At 33.4% G+C, this 19,255-nt stretch overlaps 1 protein-coding gene across 1 annotated transcript; it reads right to left on the bottom strand.

Moving 5' to 3' along the window:
• Positions 1–1,388: 1,388 nt before the first annotated feature.
• LOC133181290 (uncharacterized oxidoreductase YrbE-like) lies at positions 1,389–12,736 on the bottom strand. The gene is made up of 8 exons (XM_061315816.1): positions 12,559–12,736; positions 10,574–10,830; positions 10,181–10,251; positions 9,991–10,099; positions 7,312–7,439; positions 6,224–6,462; positions 3,638–3,803; positions 1,389–2,679 (listed from the first exon to the last, which is right to left on the bottom strand). Exons 1-8 carry the CDS (start codon positions 12,613–12,615, stop codon positions 2,576–2,578), a joined length of 1,131 nt encoding a protein of 376 aa, XP_061171800.1. The 5' UTR covers positions 12,616–12,736; the 3' UTR covers positions 1,389–2,575.
• Positions 12,737–19,255: the final 6,519 nt, after the last annotated feature.

Here is a 19,255-nt window from a genome sequence, read left to right as displayed (position 1 = left end):
AATAAATTTCATTCTCTTTCATATACTTTGACTGAATGTTAATTGAATTTCATAAATAATAAAGTACATGTACACAACTGTCAATGGATTTCATGAATAGTTGTGTAAAATTCTGCATGTATTGATAAAAGCTATGAACTTTCCCACCACTCTTTTAAAATTAAAGGTCAGGTTTAGTCTAAATCAAAGGCTTAAAAGAGGCAAAAGTCATGGAATATCCAAAATATGTGAATACAGTTTTCTAAAATGATATTAATATCCAAAATACAGTTTTCTAAAATGATATTTAACAACAGATTCAGGAAATAAATATGAATCATATGGACTTGCATACATTGTATAAGCATATGACAGAGATCACGTGGAGAGTTTGGGTGCTAAATGTTTGTTTGTCAAAGGACCTACAGTCTGGCAATGTAACAATTAATATCCACTAATCCTGTTTAGGTAGCTTAAGAACATGTTTATTGTATCAGTACCCTTCTCTTTAAAATTTTCACCAGAAATCACTGTGGTTACCAGCAGATCAAGTACGTGTCTAAATTTTCAAGGCATGAACAAATGAAGACCCCATAAACAAACAAACAATAAAGCCCACTTTTCCCTTTATCAGGATGAAAGGTTTCTTGTAATTGTGAAATGTCAAGAGAGATAACTATAACAACCGATATGGAATAAATTATTAGCGATATTAAATTTTAGAGATCTTAAAACTTTCACTAATAATGCCAAAATTGAATCCTCGCTAAAAATTCTGCTTATACGGTATATATGCATCTTTACAACAAACATGAGTAATTGAGTAATATAAATTTACAAAGGTCACCTTGGGAATGTTATCTATAGGCCTAAGTAAAGCAGTCTCATCATACCCAATGAATGTTCAGCAAGAACAATTTGTTACATGGACGTTTATCATCACAGGCCTTTCATTAAACATTAAAATACATTTCACTTACAGCATCTTACACGTAGCAGTATTTCTAGATGAATAGTACAAGTTTGGTCAGCTTTTTTAATAACTGTGCATTGTTACATTCCAATGGGCCTGCTCCAAAAACCTTTAATCTTTTCAATCATTCGGGAAATGTGGGATAGATCCAGAGTGTGAAGCAATCTGGTAGTTTACATCCCTAGATACATCATCCAAGAGGAATAGACCTGCTCCGTAAACTTTAACCTATAGTCACTCATTCAGAAAATAGGTCCGATGCAGTACTCTTTTGAAAAAAAACTTAGACTTTCTGTTCTTTGATTAATGCAGAAGCTTGCATAGGCAACATCAGTTAAGGCATATTTGGCAATGAACATTCCCAGATGCTTCATTCATGTGACTTGGGTCAAGGTAAGGTTTTTGTTGCTTAGAAATGAAAACAGAATACTAGTACTACAGAATAAATTTTTATTTCAAAACTTGTATACATGTCAATGAAAGTAAAAAGAAAACTAGATGTATTTATGAAACACTGATGCCCCCATATGGTAGCTCATGGCCAAGGTTAAAGTTTTTCAAAAGCAGGTCAAATGTCAAGGTCATGAGGTCAAAAGCATTGGTGACAAAGAAGGTTTTGACACAAGGAATACACATGTGAAATATAAATGCCCTAGCATGCACCAACCATTCAAAAGTTATGGCCAAGTTTTCCAAAGGTACGTCAAACTCCATGTTCAAGGACATGATCAAGGTAAAAATTATAGGTATCCAAAGAAAAGGTCACAAGGAATACACTTCTGAAATATTGAAGTCCCTAAGCACCATATGTTCAAAAGTGTTGGCCCAAGTTTTTGTAGACAGACAGACAGACTAAAAGCTATATGCCTCCATATCTCCAATTATGGGAGCATAAAAAAATCACATTATAACAATCACATTATTTAAACATTATTTATCATGTAAAATTCTTTTGTAGATTCACCCCTGGGAATCAATTATATAATACTGCCATTATGTATAACTCAAAATAAACATATTATCTTCAACACTGGGTATATTGACAAAGTAATGTTTTAAGAACACAACCGCCAGAAGAACATGAGGAAATATACATGTACATGTGACTTCATGGAATAAATATCATATACATATCAAACATACTGATTGTCATTTTTAAAAATATGGTTATTAGGTTCATGAAATAAAAACAAACAAACATCTGCTAAACCGAACAAGTGATGTTATTCAGAATTTTAATATTCAGCAACAAAAAATGCATCTAGCTTGCCTGTGCATTTCCTTACAAGCAATATTCACATAAACAGATAAATGGAAGACATTATAATTTTTTTTTTAAATACATGCAGCTCTCTCAAATTTCTTCCCAAAGGAAATAAAACGTACTCTTTAATAAGCACTATTACTATCAAATACGTAGGACAAGCCAAAGAAGAAAACCTCTATCTTAGTACATGTAATATGATTCCTAACAAGCTCTAGATTCTGCTTATATAACAACAAGATACAGTGTAAACGGTTTCTCACTGCTAAAGAATACTAAGTTTAAGGACAACCACATTAAAAACATTTTTAGAAGAAAATACCAACATAATATGCCAATGTAAATACCGGGACGCACACTCAGAAGTTGACAACTTGTCCTGTTTGGTAGGAGTCCACTGCTTTGTCTATGATCTGGGACACCATTAAGCATTCCTCTTTTGTTATAAGAGGTTTAACTTCACCTAAAAATATTCAACAGCACCTTCATTGATCTATGCATTTTATTCATAAAATTCAGAGTTCTCATAAACATTCATAAACATATATATAATAAATATGCCATTATATATATTAATAGTACACATTTGTCAATTTTAAGGTTCAATCATGCCCGTGTGGCGCAGTGGTTAGAGCGTTCGCTCTACAGTCGCGGGATAAGGAGTTGATCCTTACGTTGCGGGTTCAAATCCCACTGTGGGACGTGGAGACCGGTCCTTCAGATAAGACCGTATAAACCGAGGTCCCGTGTCACAGTAGGTGCTGGCACAAGAAAGATCCCTCACTGCTCAATGGCCCTGAGTGCCAAGTATAGGTCAAAATTTGTAGCTCTCCACCGGCAAGTGGTGGCGTCTCCATCTGAGTGAAAAATTCTTGAGAGGGACGTTAAACAAACAAACATACATGAGCTATGGTAGATTTAAAAGTCTCTTAAAACTTTCAATATAGATATTCAATTTCTTTGAAATTGTATTTTAGGAACAAAATGTAAATTTCATTCATTTCCCAAATTATAACCAAATCAGTACATGTACTATGAGACGCATGCAATGGTCCCAATTAAAGCTCAAGAAGTTCTTTAAATATGAAGAATCCCCCTCCAACCCAATGACCTGGAGATTAAAATTTTGTCTATTAAACATGTAATTGGTTTTCCCATGGAAAGGAAACTAGAAGGCATTACCAGCCATCGGTTTCCTATGATCATCTGAGAATTTTTTTCAATTACAGTAAAACACGTTGCTTATAGTGAAGTGTCAAGGATCAAGAACAATTTTTATTCATTGTAAATGCAATTAGTTATGTCTGATAAATTTATAATGAGGTATTAAACCACAGAGAATGAAAATTACTTAGCTGTAAGAGTGAATTCATTATAAGCATGTTTGCTGTAAGCCTTTTTTACTGTATTGTTGAAATTACCTGCAAGACAACTATAGAAATGGGACACGGCAGTTGCAAAAGCTTTCTCAAATCTCTGAGGGAAGGAGTAGTGAAGCGGGGGCATATTTGAGCCTTCTAAATAATCCACACAGAAAGAGGACCTCCGAGGATTGTCTGCCACTGCCATACCCTTTGTTCCAAATAACTACAAAATGAAATTTATAAATAATCTCTGCAAATGGTTGACATGTACATTGAAACATACTTATTAGTGAATACATATTAGCCAAAATAAAAAAAAAACTTGTGCTTGAAATGAATATGACACATTAGTATGTCAATGAAGACTTCTCAGCTGTTCCTGGTAATTCAATTTAAATGTGTTTTGTTGAATATATTGTGTTTGAATTATACTTTTTTCATAATAAAGCAAATAGTAAATACATGTAGATATATAATATGACAATCCTTGATGTACAAAATTAATTCCTGTGCGCATATCAAGCAACAGCTCCATGTTTTTCACTTTAAAGCAATTACTTCCTAAGGTATTTCATTTCTATATCAAACCGTTGAATGTTATAGAGTCATAATGACAAAAATACTGTACAATTATGGACTCTTTCGATGGTGAATATGGTTTGTTATTCACCAGAAAAATATCAATAATGACCGAGGCGAAGCCGAGGTCAATATTGATATTTTTCTGGTGAATAACAAACCATATTCACGACTGAAAGAGTCCATAATTGTTTTTTATATAGTCCGGATTTGAATGAATAAGACATTGAAGGCTACATGATGATACCACTTTCATTTACAAACTTCTTCTGTCGTGGAAAACTAAAAAAAAAAAATGTCCAGATTACATGTGCTTCCGTGTTTTCCTTTTGCTGTTTGTAAGAAATCGAAATGTTTAGCAAATAATCCTGCGATAGGCTTGGTTAATGTTTTTCCTGCTCTGCAGATACACAGCTGGCTCCGGCCGTTGCAACCGTTGTTTACAGCGTTGTTTGAGGTGTTGCATACATGCCAACTTTTGAAAATTCCCATGGGGGATTTTGCGCGTGACAACAATTTTCAAAGCTTTAAATTCGCGACATTTTGTCGTGAAAATAAAATGTTTATCCCCTTTTTTTAAAATTTATAATATCAATATCACTTGTTAATACAATTTAAGAATAAATAATACAAACAAATTTTTTCCTTCCAAAATTCAAATATCTTTTGCTTAATTAGGTACCTCTCTCACTAAAGAAGTGATATCTGTTTGAAAAAGACACAGAATTTGGTGAAAAATGTGAAAACATAAAACTTTCAGTTCAAATAATTTTTTTTGCAAAGTTTTAGAAATATATAAGATTTTGTTACTGTACAGTTTCTGGGAAACATTTGTAAAATTCTATATTTACATTTTACACAATTAGAATTTCCTAATTAGACATTAAATTGAAAGAAATATTGAAAAATTGCAATGCATTGTGTGTGTGAGGGTGTGTGTGCGCGTGAGAGAGAGAGAGAGAGATAAGAAAATTTGTTTGTGGATGTACTTTAAACAGAAGTGACATTTTATTTCCTATAAATAACTAGACATCATGATGATTAATTACCGGTATTTCACACACACAAAACAATTTGAAGAAATAAATTTACTCTTGAGATAATAAATTATCTAAAACAAGGATACCCCCTATCCCAAACAAAAATTAAAATTGTTATAATCATGATGAACTTTTGCATAACCTTGGCAGTACGTGTTGTGTGATATTACATGGGGGGGGGGGGTTCAGTGTACTTGAGGTATAAGACTTTGTTGTTTCATCTAAATTATTTTCATCTTATTTTAACAGGTAAACTTTACAATATTTTTATTACAAGCAGATAAAATCAGCAGCTATGCTTTGTTGTTTTCTACTTTCGTTTTTAAAAACGATCAACATGGATTAATTCCGATTTTGTTGTTAGTTAATCATATCACTGTATTGATTTTTTGTTTTTATTAAAATGATATTTAATTAACCCCTAAATCTATGTGTTTCACTATGCATACCCCTTCTTACTGAAAAGTTTAATCCCCTAACCGCCCCAGGCTATGTTACCTGTACCTGGACTGCTGTGTGCGTTCAAGCGAGAAGTGATTTCCTGTGGCTAATTAACACCTCTGCATGAGTTAAATAAACAAAGAGACTAATCTGTGTGCATTGAATAAACAAGTCTGATAGTCAAATCCCGATTGACAAAATATTTCGGAAGGGAAAATCGGAAATTTTAGGTTGAATTTTATCAAATCGGGATTTTAGGGCAATTTTGCTTTCCCGATCGGGAGAGCGGGATCAAAGGGTAAAATCGGGAGGATCCCGCCTAAATCGGGAAAGTTGGCATGTATGGTGTTGATTGTGACATCACAATGCTGCTGCACGTGCACCGACCCTCCGGTGAATATGGCTTAAAATCCGGTGAATATGCAGTGTTATGAACTGTTTGCGTTTGTATAGATTATATAGGGGATATAAATAGACTATATAATAATATAAATTATGCTGTTTCTTTACTGCATAAGGTACTGGGTCTTGGGTAGCACTTGGTGCCACCTCAATAAAATTCAACATTTCCTTTGGCCAGTACCTCTGCTCTGATGTCATAACCATATACACACTCTCTGAACACGTCTATGGTGGCAATCATCCCATTTTCAAACTTAACACAGATGACTCCAGCGTCGGGTTCCTTAATCTTCTGAAGAGTCTCATCTCTGATATGTGTCAGGACAAACACCGATTTTGGTTTAGAACACGATGTTAACCAGACCATCATGTCAACATCATGAACCGCCATGTCAGAAATCAGGTTACAACCAGTGCTGTCTAAATAGCAACAGATATTTACATTACCTGTAGGTAAAAGCACATCTTCCCTAACCAAGAGTTTTCAAACTCCACTCTGCTACCCATAACTGAGCAGAGCAGACCAAAAATCCTTGGCTAGTGAAGATGGTAAAGCATTGAACATGTACATGTATTGCACAACAATTACAAAAGATTGATAAAATATTTCTGAAAATATATGTATATTTATACCTTTAACAAGAGATAAAATGAGAGGTCTATGGGTGTCAATGCTCACCTTAACCAGCCCTTATTTTATTGAGAGATGAGAAAAGTTAAATCTGTGATATATGTACATTTACATGACAAGGAGAATCAAAGCTTTTAAAAGAATTTTTAATGAGGCCTCTTGATAACTTCATTTGGCACAATATGAACATTTAAATTTTTAGCCTGCAAAGGTATAGTTTTTATGTTCCTGACAAGAATTCCTATGTATAAATGGGACTTGTATAGTGGCCCTGTTATTGTCTCAGGAATATGCACTGGTACCTATTTTACATGTGAATGTTTGCCCGATTTGGTTCAGTGGTTTTAAAGAAGAAAAGCTTCAAGTAACCACACCTTATTCTCATTTTTTTTGGGGGGGGGGGGTTTCTTTGAAAGAGGTTAGTGTCATTTTAAAAGGAAAGTGAATCCACTATGATATCCACTTATATTTATGCCATGTTTTTTTCCCCAAAGTTTGGCCCACAGGCTCTGAAGGAGAAGTCAAAGTTGGGGAGAAAAATACAGACAATTTCAACATGCTGTCATTTAAGCTCATGTCAGCCTTTGGCTCAGGTGAGATGAAAATCACACAGTAAGGACAAACTGCTAAGTGCTAACCAGCATTAGACAGGAATTCATAGGACGGTTTAGGGTTGTCTCGTGATGTAAGCCTTATCAACTGCAGCTCCCCCAAACGTCCACTCAGTGCCGTTTCTTTTAGTTCGGAAAAAGCTGAATCAAACCTCCTGAAAATGATAGAAAAAAATGGTGTAGTTTAAAATGCCATTTCCATTACTGATAAGTAAAAAAAATTATATAAGTCTATCACATTCCATTTTTTTTTTCCTTGTCAAATTCAGTCTAATGGAAATAAGAGGCAAGGGAAGTAAGTCTCTTAATTAACAGACATATTCAAAAAAAGCATTACTATATATGCAACAAAAAATTTGTGTGCCTATATCTGCAAGTCTTCATCAATATTTTTTTTAACAATGACTGTGTCTTCACTTGACAAGTGCTGCTAATATGCCTATTTATTGCTAGAATAGTTGATGTAAGAGGAACAAATCAGAATATGTGAAAAAAAAACTGACATAATGAATACAACAATTAGGTTTATTTCTCTAAATTTTGGAACAACCACTATTTAGTCGTGAAAGAGACACCTGGGATTGAAGCAACCCAAAACAGAACTAAAAGGTGACATCAAAACATTTGTCTCTAATAATTCAGCATACAATGTACATGCATATATCTAAAAAATGGTTATTGATCTCAAAATTAAATTTAAATTTACCTGAGTGGGAAAACACCTGCACTTATTTTAGATTTATTATAAAAAGTCCATTATGCTTAGGGTTATTCCATTTAAATTTACCTAAAAAGGAAAACACCACTTATTCTTAGACTAAATCATTTAAAACTCTAGTTTAAAACTCTAATTTAGACCTCATAAGAAGAGAATATGTACCAATTAACAGTCAGGCCCATGTCACCCAAGTATCAAGAATGGACATGAACAACTCAGCCTTGCCAGGAACTGAAACTATGGACTCACACAATAACTGAATTTACAATTGAGTGAGGACTCTATACTTCAGTATTCTATATCAGATTTAGGAAGCTTGTCTTCTTTATACTAGTAAAGATAAAAAGCATTTTTAAGAAATAAATAATCAACTTAGCCCAACCCTTGCACCTTAAACTCTGGGACAAAAATTTTACAAATTGGTAAGGGTCCATAGCTTACTGCCATTATACATACAGATTCCAGGAACATGATTTCACAGTAGTTGTTCCTTAGAAATCAAGGAAATAGTTTGCCTGCCAACAGTAAAACATGCTTATAGCAAACATGCTTATAATGAATTGATGCTTATAGCGAAGTGATTTTCATTCTCCTTGACTTTAAAATATATTGAACAATTAACAAACATAACAAATTACACTTATAATGAAGCAAAATTGTCCATCCCTGGCACTTTGTTATAAGGGTGTTTTACTCTATTGTCAAAGAGTAAATAAGATTTTTGTTAAGTATTTTCAATATACATGTATAACCAATTTTACTCCTTCCTTGGGAATGAAACCAGCTGGTCCCTAGGGACATGAATTTCATTTCATAGGGATAGCTGCCCAATCTAAATGTTCAAACAAGTAAGTCTGTTAGATCTCCAGAAATAAAAAAAAGTTTAATGCATTTGTAATTTTTTTTAGTCTCTCCCTAAGCCTGAACCATGGACCTGTGGGTGACATAAATTTCAGAATTTTGGTAGAGGGCTAGCAGGTTACTATAAAAGTAAACAGTTCAACTGCTAAATGTCCAAGAATTCAGAAAAATAAAATTAAATATTATTTAGGCCTAAAGAATTTTGATGGTTTGGACCTCTCCCCTCAGATCTGGACATTACCACCAGTATAATAAAAGAGATAAACAGCTAGCACAATACCACCTGTAATAAAAGAGATAAACAGCTAGCACAATACCACCTGTAATAAAAGAGAAAAACTGCTAGCAAAATTATCACTGATAATAAAAGAAATAAACAGCTAGCAAAAATACCACTAGTAATAAAAGAGATAAACAGCTAGCAAAAATACCACCAGTAATAAAAGAAATAAACAGCTAGCACAATACCACCAGTAGGGAAAGAGATAAGCTAGCAAATTACCACCAGTAATAAAAGAGAAAAACAGCCGGCAAAAATACCATGAGTAATAATGGAAATAAATAGCTAACAAAAATACCACCAGTAATAAAAGAGATAAACAGCTAGCACAATACAACCAGTAGGGAAAGAGATAAGCTAGCAAATTACCACCAGTAATAAAAGAGATAAAAAGCTAGCAAAATACCACCAGTAATAAAAGAGATAAAAAGCTAGCAAAATACCACCAGTAATAAAAGAGATAAACTTAAATGTAAAAATTAAGACACGAATGCTGTAATTTGTGATCACCATTTAGATAGCATGTTATTGTTCTTCTCCGCCATTGCAATAAACTTACATCTATACTATGCTTGGATAACAATACGAGCAACTTTGCACTTGTTATTCATGATAATAGTATATATCAGGATATTAAAATACAGTATAATATTTTGACACTCTATTTTGTCCCTACCCTTACCCTTAATTAAAACAAACTTGAGTCTACACTATACTTAAGAATGTGTGCAGATCAATATGACTCAGGCTCAGGTGAGCTAAGATGTGCTCCCTCCCAGCTTAGATTTATGTAGAACAGTCCTACTCACCCTCTAAAATAATGTTAACCCTATAATTATATTGTAACCTTTGAAATGATGTTAGTAGAACTGCCCCATTATTTTCTGCTGTTTCATAACAGGTCTTAATGTCTGTGTAGGATTCAGCAGTTGGCTTTTCCACCATAACTGATTTACCTGCCAAAAATATATCATTTAATTTTCACAAATCCACTTAAATTGTTAAAAATGTATTATTAGGTTGCATATTCAACAAACCTTCTTTTAGGCCATCGCAGATGAATTCTGCATGAGTTGATGTTGGACTAAATATAAAAATGGCATCTAATCTGGAAATACACAAGATATTAGATTATTTCAGTGGTTTCCAAATTAAATAACAACTTTCAAGATATGTACGAAGTACAGTGTACTTGAAAGTTTAACAAATGCAGTATCATTGTTACTCTATTTACGCTCCATGACAATATTTGTCATTTATAATAATTAGGGACATTTACTCTTAGTGTTGCCAAGACTATCATTATATAATACCAAAATTAGATGAATGGTTACTTTTACACAAATTTCAGAAACTTTTTTAGAATGCTTACAAAAATAGAGGCCAGATGTGAAATAGATCTACAAAGAACAAAATTCCTTTATAATGACCCTTTATCAGCTAGCAGTCGTTTTCTATCTATGGCCTTGAAAAATGGTATATCCTGAATAAACAGTTCTTCCTGGCATTTCTGGGTTTGCTGGTCACTCTCTTCAATGATCCAGTTTATATTATATCTTCTGTCCTTGAGGATATTGGGGATATGGACAGAAGTGGCAATGCGTCCTGCACCCAGAACTCCAACATTCAGGCGACGTTTCTTGTCAGTTTTTTCAACCACAGTAGAGAATAGCAAACTTTGGCATTTCTTTAAAGAAACAGAAAAAATCTATACCAATCATAATGTCCATTGCAGATTGTCAAACTAATAATTTTATTGATGTGGGTAATGAACACTAGACCTCTGAACCACAGTGCTCATCCATGCACCGTTCCTTTTATCCCCTGATATAATTAGGAACAAGGTGGAATCTGAGGATGCATGCATGACTTTACTTGAGTAAATGTATTTTACCTTTGCAATTATTGGAAGTTTACCCTAGCTGCTAGTGATTAATTATTAAAGAATGGTTGAAAAATATAACTCGGATGAGTGTTATTGCCCATGGGTCTCTTTTTAGCTCACCTGAGCTGAAAGCTCAAGTGACATTTTCTATCACATTTTGTCTGTCATCTGTCTGTAAATCTTTTCACATTTTTTACTTCTTCTCCAGAACTACAGAGCTAATTTCAACCAAACTTGCCACAAAGGATCCTTCGCTAAAGGGGATTCAAGTTTGTTCAAATGAATGTCATATCCTCTTTCAAGGGGAGATAATTAAGAATTAGTGAAAATTTGGTGGCATCTTTTAAAAATATTTTTCTCAAGAACCATTGGGCCAAAACAGTTGAAACTTATGTAAAACCTTCAATACATAGTGTAGATTCAAGTTTGTACAAATCATGTTCCCTAGGGGTAAGGTGGGGCCACATTGGGGGGGATCTTCTCAAGAACAGCAATGACATGATTAGTCATATTAATATGGAAGCATCGCCATGTAGTGTAGATTCAAGTTTGTTGATATCGTGACCTCCACGTGTAGGGTGGGGCCACAATATGGGTGATCCAGTTTTACATAGGAATACATAAACACTACAGGTAGTGTAGATTCAAGTTTGTTCAAAAGTAACCCCAGGGGTAGAATGGGGTCACATCTTTAAACATTATCTTATCAAGAACAACAAAGCCAAGATTAGTCATACATTTATAGATATGGAAGCAATTCGTCATATAGTGTAGATTCACTTAGTTTGTTCAAACTATAACACCTGGGGGTAGGTTGAAGTCATGCACAAAAGGGATCAAAGTTTTACATAGGAATATATAATAGATGCAGAACAACAGGGCCATATTGACTTGGCTGAGCATTGTGGCCCATGGGCCTCTTGTTTATTTTTATTTCAGACAAATATGTCTAAATATACAACAAGGGGATAGATATTTATGGTTTAAAAATGTCAAATGTTAAAAATGGTTCTTGTAAATATATAGATTAATTTTGTAATACTTTTTTAATTGACTTTTTTTGTTTGGAAATTAAATTTAAAGTATTTATAAATAACATCAGGTCTTGTCAATGGCCATTACAATTACATGGCATGTACTTATATATGCCTGTCCGTGGCACATGCTGATAGATTTGTTTACTTTGCCACCATATACATATATACTGTACCCAATATTCAGTTAACTGACCTGTTTAGTTAGTAGGTCAGTGATCTACATGACATTGTATCATTATCTCTCTACAGTTACAAAATCGGGAACACTGCATGGTAGTCTATTCTCTTTCGAGAAATAGACAGGCTTTTGCCATTCACAAAAGAGAACATGGTTGAGCGTTCTACTTCATTTTTCTGGGGTTTTTTTTATTCTGTAAATGTGAGCTTGACCTTCCACCCAAAACCAGATAAAACAGGTAAAATAAAGGTATAAAATTCCTGGTTGTTGGACTTTGAATACGCTGTCAAAATGAGGATCGATACAAAAACTCACCTTTGTCTTGCACAATAACCCAGACTCCTTGCACACTGTGGTTAGTCTTCTAATCATTTTGGGGAACTGTTATTTGCGAAGTCAAAGCAAATATTACTGAATGCCCCTCTGATTTTACTGTTGGAACATTCTTTTAACGGCGATGAAAGGTCACTCCAAGTTATGCGTGGGCGGATCCACTTTCTTTTTTGCTATTGTGGTTTCCATGTCTGATTAATTTTATAAATAGACCCACATGATAATATGCCTACTGCGTATTTATATTGCCCATGGACAACAATGCTCACCCGAGTACTTGAGCCATTGATTTCATTATTCCCATGAAAATTTAAACTTAACGCACAGGCGTCGGAAGCAAATTGAAAGGGGGGGGGGGGAGCTAATTAAAAGAGGAAAAAAATTCAAACCTGAAAAATCTTGACAACCAAAAAAAAAAAAAGAAAAATTGAAAATTATCCAAATCCGAAAATCCTATTTCGTGAGGGGGGGGGGGGTATCAAACTTCTTTCAGTGCCATTTTTTCATACGCTACCACTTACCCTAGATCTATATTATGTCTATCTTCGATTCCGAAGCCTATACATGCAATGTTATGGCCCATCACAGCCCCAAGAGGTCATGAATTGAATAACCATACCTGTATCCACACAGCATGGGGGATGCTTCAGTATTGTGACGCGAGGCGAACTCGTCGATTTTATAGGGAACGTGGTTTCTATTCTGAAAATTATTGAAAGTACTCGGCACTGAAGCACACAATGTATAAAAAAATCCCACTGAATTGGAAAATCCCAAGATATAAATATACCCATGTAATAATTTAATTAATCAAACAATATATACTAGTATATAAACCCTTGTGTAAATTGCTAGACCTTTACTTTTCCTTTGAGAAATAAAACCAAATGAAATTAAAAACAAGTAACCATGAAAAATTAAAATGAACACAATTAATCCCAACTTCTTTAATTCCAATATATGATTATATTTGCCTGTAACTCACCGATATCCAGAGAAAATAATTGCTATAAACCTAATAAAATGAATTAATTTATAATTAAGAAATGATTTTCACCGAACACCAGAACTCGCACGTGGTAAATATTTCGATGGGGGTCGGTGTTAATTTTGATTTCTTTGAAACGCGATTGATTAAAATTGTGTAATTTACAGGAAAGTAATAAAAGTAATAAAACAAATAGAAAGATCTTTTTAATTTGAATTAGTCTGAACTTAAAAAAAATACGCCACATATGACTATACATGTATTAAAACATTGCTGTGACGTCATGCCTTTGTTCTTACAGTCTAAAAATTTACCTGTAGCCGTCCGATAAATAATATATTATCGGACTGCAGTGATAACAAAATTGGACAGTAGTTAAAAAACAAAAACTAAAGTGAAATCAAGGTTTAATATGTCCAAAAACCAAAAAAAAGGTTAGGGAGAAAAAATTCAGAGAAAGCGAACGCGAGGAAATTAAGTTATTAAAAATAGCAAATCCAAGAAGAAGAAACTGGAGTTTTAACCTTCCTCAAAAGTAACACTTTCCATTCGGCTTTTTGCAAAGCGTTTTCGATACAGCACTGTGAATAAGCCAATTTAAATCCATTTCTGAAAAAGAATCAGTCTGCGAATCTCTTCATTTAACGTGGTTTGTTCGCCAATGACCGCACTTTTAAAACCAAAGATTTTCATTATATCATCCAATCAAAATTTTAGATAAAAATCCGCTTTTTTACTTTAAATGCATTTTGAAGATATCATCCAACACTGTATCTGTATCAATGTCAAACGCACTTAATAAAAAGAAATATTCCGAATCATAAAAAAAATCCTTCATAACCTGACCACTGTCCATAGTTCCTGCTAAGCCAAACGACTGCCATTGAATGAATGAATGAATGAAACAAAAGAGTTCACTCACTGGTTTTACTGTCTGAAGAAAAAAAAACTTTCTCTTTTATTTTGTCTACTTATTAGATGGTTTCAGGTAGAAAACTATTGATGTCTGAACTCCTATTGTATAATTACCGGACTCCTCCAAGTGAGTTTTGGACATTTAAATAACAATGTTTCAGTAAGATATATGCCTCCTACAATTCTATATGTAAAATTATCAGACTGTTTGAGGCCCTAACGGGCCTCAAACAGTCTGATAATTTTACATATAGAACAGTATTCGGGATATATCCATTACATACGCATGGTTGAATAAACCCTATCAGTCGCAGATCCAGGAATTTTTTCCAGGGGGTGTCATGCACTCCCGATAAAAATAATCTTGACAAGCAAACAAGGGGGGGGGGTTCCAAGGTCACTTTTAGTTGCTTTACTATATACATGTACATTTAATAACTTTGCAAATTCCGGGGGGGGGGGGGACCCCCGAACCTCATGTTTCTATAGTTAAATTGTCTTTGAACTGAGGTTATACAAGTTCAAAATCGGTGAAAATTTTAATTTGAATGTAAATATCTACACTAAATGTTTATCTATACTCAATCTCGTATTTTTTTATTTTTTAGCTCAGATACACCAGCTTCAGATAACAAAGCATGCAATATCATATATGAGCAGTGGCAGTTGGCAGTAAGCAGCTGGCAGTTGCAGAAAGCAGTGAGCAGTTGGCAGTAAGCAGTGAGCAGTTGGCAGTAAGCAGTTGGCTGTCGTATATGGAATTCCATAGGGCTGCAATGATGACATCGTTGATTTTTGGTTGTTTGTGTAAACCTAGAATCTTACGAAGTTTATTTCAGAGAAGCAGATATAATCTAAAAACTTTTCGGTTGTTTGTAAACTTTTTAATCTTATGAAGTTTATTTCAGAAATGCAGAAATAGTCTATCTTTGTGTTCAGTGAGGATGAAGAAAAAAAAGGAAAGCACTCCAAATTAATTAAATTTGGGAGAGGACCATCTAAGTTTTTAGAACTTGTGTTCAGTCCCTTTGACATATTGTCAATAAAATATGTTCAAAACAAACAAACAAACATTAATTAAATCGCATATTTTTGTTTAAAAAGCTTGATACATATATAAACAATCTTCAGCACTGACTCTTGCTGTCCATTGCAGTTTAATTAAGGAATAAGTGTCTAATTTTTTGGATTCATGATGTGATCAATCGAGTGGCTTGCGTGATAATTTGCATAAACGCCGAAGGCCAAAAAATCTGACAGTTATTCCTTATATTTACATGCTCCTGATTCTGCAAATTCCCGTGCTAATAGCCCCGCTTCTGTCTCTATTTGTCCCGCCCCGCACGTGATTTTTTTTTAACCGCGCCTCTCGATGAACCAGTAGATTTATGTAGAAATAAAGTATTTTTACAGTTTGTAATTTTATCTCGGACAAAGACATTGGAAATGTAAATATTATAATTTACACATGCCATTCAACAAACATTTTTTTTTTTAATTATTATTATTATATCATTATTGTTATTATTATTAATTTTTTTTAATACTCTTTTCCATAGATTATGTATCTGTTTATTTTACATGAGGCAGATGTGGATTTCTGTATATCCTTTAGCACCGACTCTTGCTTCCTCTTGTTGATGTATCAGACATTTTTTATGTGTTTAGTTATATGTATAATATTAGTAATAGTAATGCACATCATTGCACATTAAGTTGTATCAATTAAGAGTACAGATATATCTTAAATCAAGACAACCTATGTCTACATGTGAAACTCAAAACACCGACAATGTACTAAATGGGAAGAATTGCTCTTCATTATACATGTATGTTGTATTCTGTCTGTTATCTGTAATTATACATGTTATATGTTTATGCCCATTGGGCCCTGATTTGGTAATAAATCCTATTCTATTCTATTCTATAAACATTTTATTGCCTGTTTATATTTTTTTACCCGAAATAAAAATATTTTATTTAAATGATTAATGAAAATAAGAATAAAACATTTAACTTTGGCGAGGAAGTGAACTCTTAAAAATAGTATACTCAGGTCCCTGGTATACTTTAATTGTATCCTGTTACATATATTTAAATAGTTTGTTATTTGTATGTCTTGTTAATAAACATGTTCTTAATTTTGAATTTACCAGTGGGAGTAAATACAAAATTTAGAACAACTTGTCATGTTCTAAACTTTGTATTTACTTTGTGTTTACCCCCATCCGGTAAATTCAAAATTTAGAACATGACAGTGACACAAGTCATAGTGGAAAAAAAAGTGACGCATTTTGAGGTGCCGTCGATTTGATAACAATCGTGCTTCAATATAGGGAAATTCAATTAAACGATATTTGTTTTTATAAAGCATATTCAACAATTATTACAATACATTTTAAACAAATTAATAATTAAAAAAATAATAATAATAATCGGGAAAAATTTTCTCCTCTTGAAAAGTTCGAAAATTAGCGGCGTGTGAATGTTTCCGTATGCACAGTAGAGGTCTACCCAAAGGTAATAATTTGTAATTTTCGGTTTCATTTTCATATATATTGATTATAATATATTGAATATTATTTGGAGGTAAGTAAGTAGAGGTAATGAAAGGATTTAGCTGTCGCTAAAATTTGTAAGAGGTTTGATGAAGGCCAATAATGTTGTAAAGTGAACGTGGACACTCTGACACTAAACCCTCGACATCCTTTTCATTAGCACTTCCATATCGATGGGGTACTAGGGGCCTATAATCATGATAATACATGTATATACTTTGAAGGAGAGGATGGAACTCTCTCTTGGAGAAACTCGGTTTTAAGGGTTTTTTAACCAATTTTCTGTTAGCCAGAAAAATTACATTGCGGTCTATCCAGTTTGGAGGTTATAAAACATTTTCTATAATTAACAGATTAAGGAGGTTGGATCCTGGCCCCAAGACCATAAACTGAGAACAGACATAAGTCAAAATTTCAAACCAATATTACTTTTGAATTAATTTTGATAACGAAACAAAATTTTTATCATATATTTGAATTTAAAAGTTATATACAATTGCAAATTTTTAAGCAAATACATTAAATTAAACCAGGGACCTATATACTAACGGGATAGGCAACTCTCGCAAGTCTCGCGATATCTTGTAAGTTGTGGGATTTCGTAAGTCAATTTTAATAGCTGCAATAATGTAGCCCTCTCCCTTTTTTTTTTTTTTTTTCTTTGGGAGAGGGCTACAACTCCTTAGGATCTCCGTTATGGTGCAAGTGCAGGAGTGATTCACTCCCGCACGGATTTCGGCTTAAATTATCAGTAAATGGCTATTTAATTAACATTTCTTACCTGAACTCCAATAATGTAGTTATGCAAAACATAAATCAATCCAAACATACACAGAACAATCCATATATCAGCTTTTTTTCGTGTATTTCAACATCACAACTTGAATTTATCCGCCATGTTTACTGACCTTGATGATTTTATTTTGGGACAGCCAATGAGACTAGGGATCTCTAGGGAGCGGATCTCTGTAGGAATTACCTTATTTTAGGCATAAATATCGCTGTTTACGAAAAAATGTCACATGGAATAGTTTTATTTATCAATATGTAGTGATGCCATACAGCACAATTATTTAGTAACCCCGAAAATCTACTTTACAAAGTAATTTATAATTTTCAAGCGCAAGTCTCAGTGCATCACACGAGAACTGTCATGGCTTCTGATGAGAGCGACTAGTAAACAAGCAGATTTATTTTATCTGGTTTTCACGTTTAACGGACTATGTTGTTGACAGTGAATAAAAATTTCGCCTTTTTAGAAGTAAGTTGAATGTAAAAACAATTTATTTTGCCTGCAGTCGCCCGTATTTAAAAAATATATTTGCACCATTACAGAGATGCTGTGGAATTGTAGCCCTCTCCAGAAAATATCAGATAAAAAAAGTCGGAGAGGGCTACATTATTGCAGCTACAATTTTAATTAAATATATCTCTTTTGCTATCAAATATTTCAGAATAAAATCTTAATTTATCTATCAAAAAATTATTCAAGATTTGTTTTTAGCACTGTTATAATATGTGCTTTAAAATTTATTAAATATCTATTCTGATACACAAAAAGAACAGATTACATTAATCAGTAAACAAGCTTTTTACTGGGAAAAAATGTAGTTTGAAAAACTTGCAGTGTTGTGTGTGCCATTTTGGGTAAATAAACATGGCGCTGGTATATAGGTCCCTGATTAAACTCAAGATATCAAAAATGAAAATTTTGACTTAAGTCTATTCTCAGTTTGTGATCTTAATGGGGCCAGTTATCAACAAAAACAAGAGAGTAAAGATAGTTTAAGTGTACAAAGAAGCATTTATCATTTGGGACAGAGAGAGAAATACTGACTATCCTTCAAGCCTAATTTCATTATGGAAACTGTTGGTGGACAAATGACCTGTACAGTTTTGCTCTATATTTTTAACTTTTAAGACAATTTTGCATATCTAAAAAAAAACAAAAAAAAAAAAAAAATTAAAAAAAACAGCACTTCATTGCAGCTGAGTTTTGAATTCAAATACACCATGTTTACTTTTATGTTATGCTTCCTATCAGCATATAGTCAATACTGGTATTAAAAAAAATATTGTCTTATCTTATATTGCACACCCCTTAAAGATATCAATTTTGTGCATGTAAACTTAACTAAATTTTTTAGGTTGTTGATGCTACATAAAAATCATCTATCTGTACATTGTTATTGAACTTGGGATCAGTTAAGTTTTGTTC

This window comes from Saccostrea echinata, unplaced genomic scaffold, assembly GCF_033153115.1.
Source record: "Saccostrea echinata isolate AGI-Se365-2 ecotype Australia unplaced genomic scaffold, CSIRO_AGI_Sech_v1 ptg000008l, whole genome shotgun sequence".
NCBI lineage: Eukaryota > Metazoa > Mollusca > Bivalvia > Ostreida > Ostreidae > Saccostrea > Saccostrea echinata.
The sequence above is the reverse complement of the archived record's forward strand: the minus strand, read 5'-3'. Positions and strand labels throughout refer to the sequence as shown.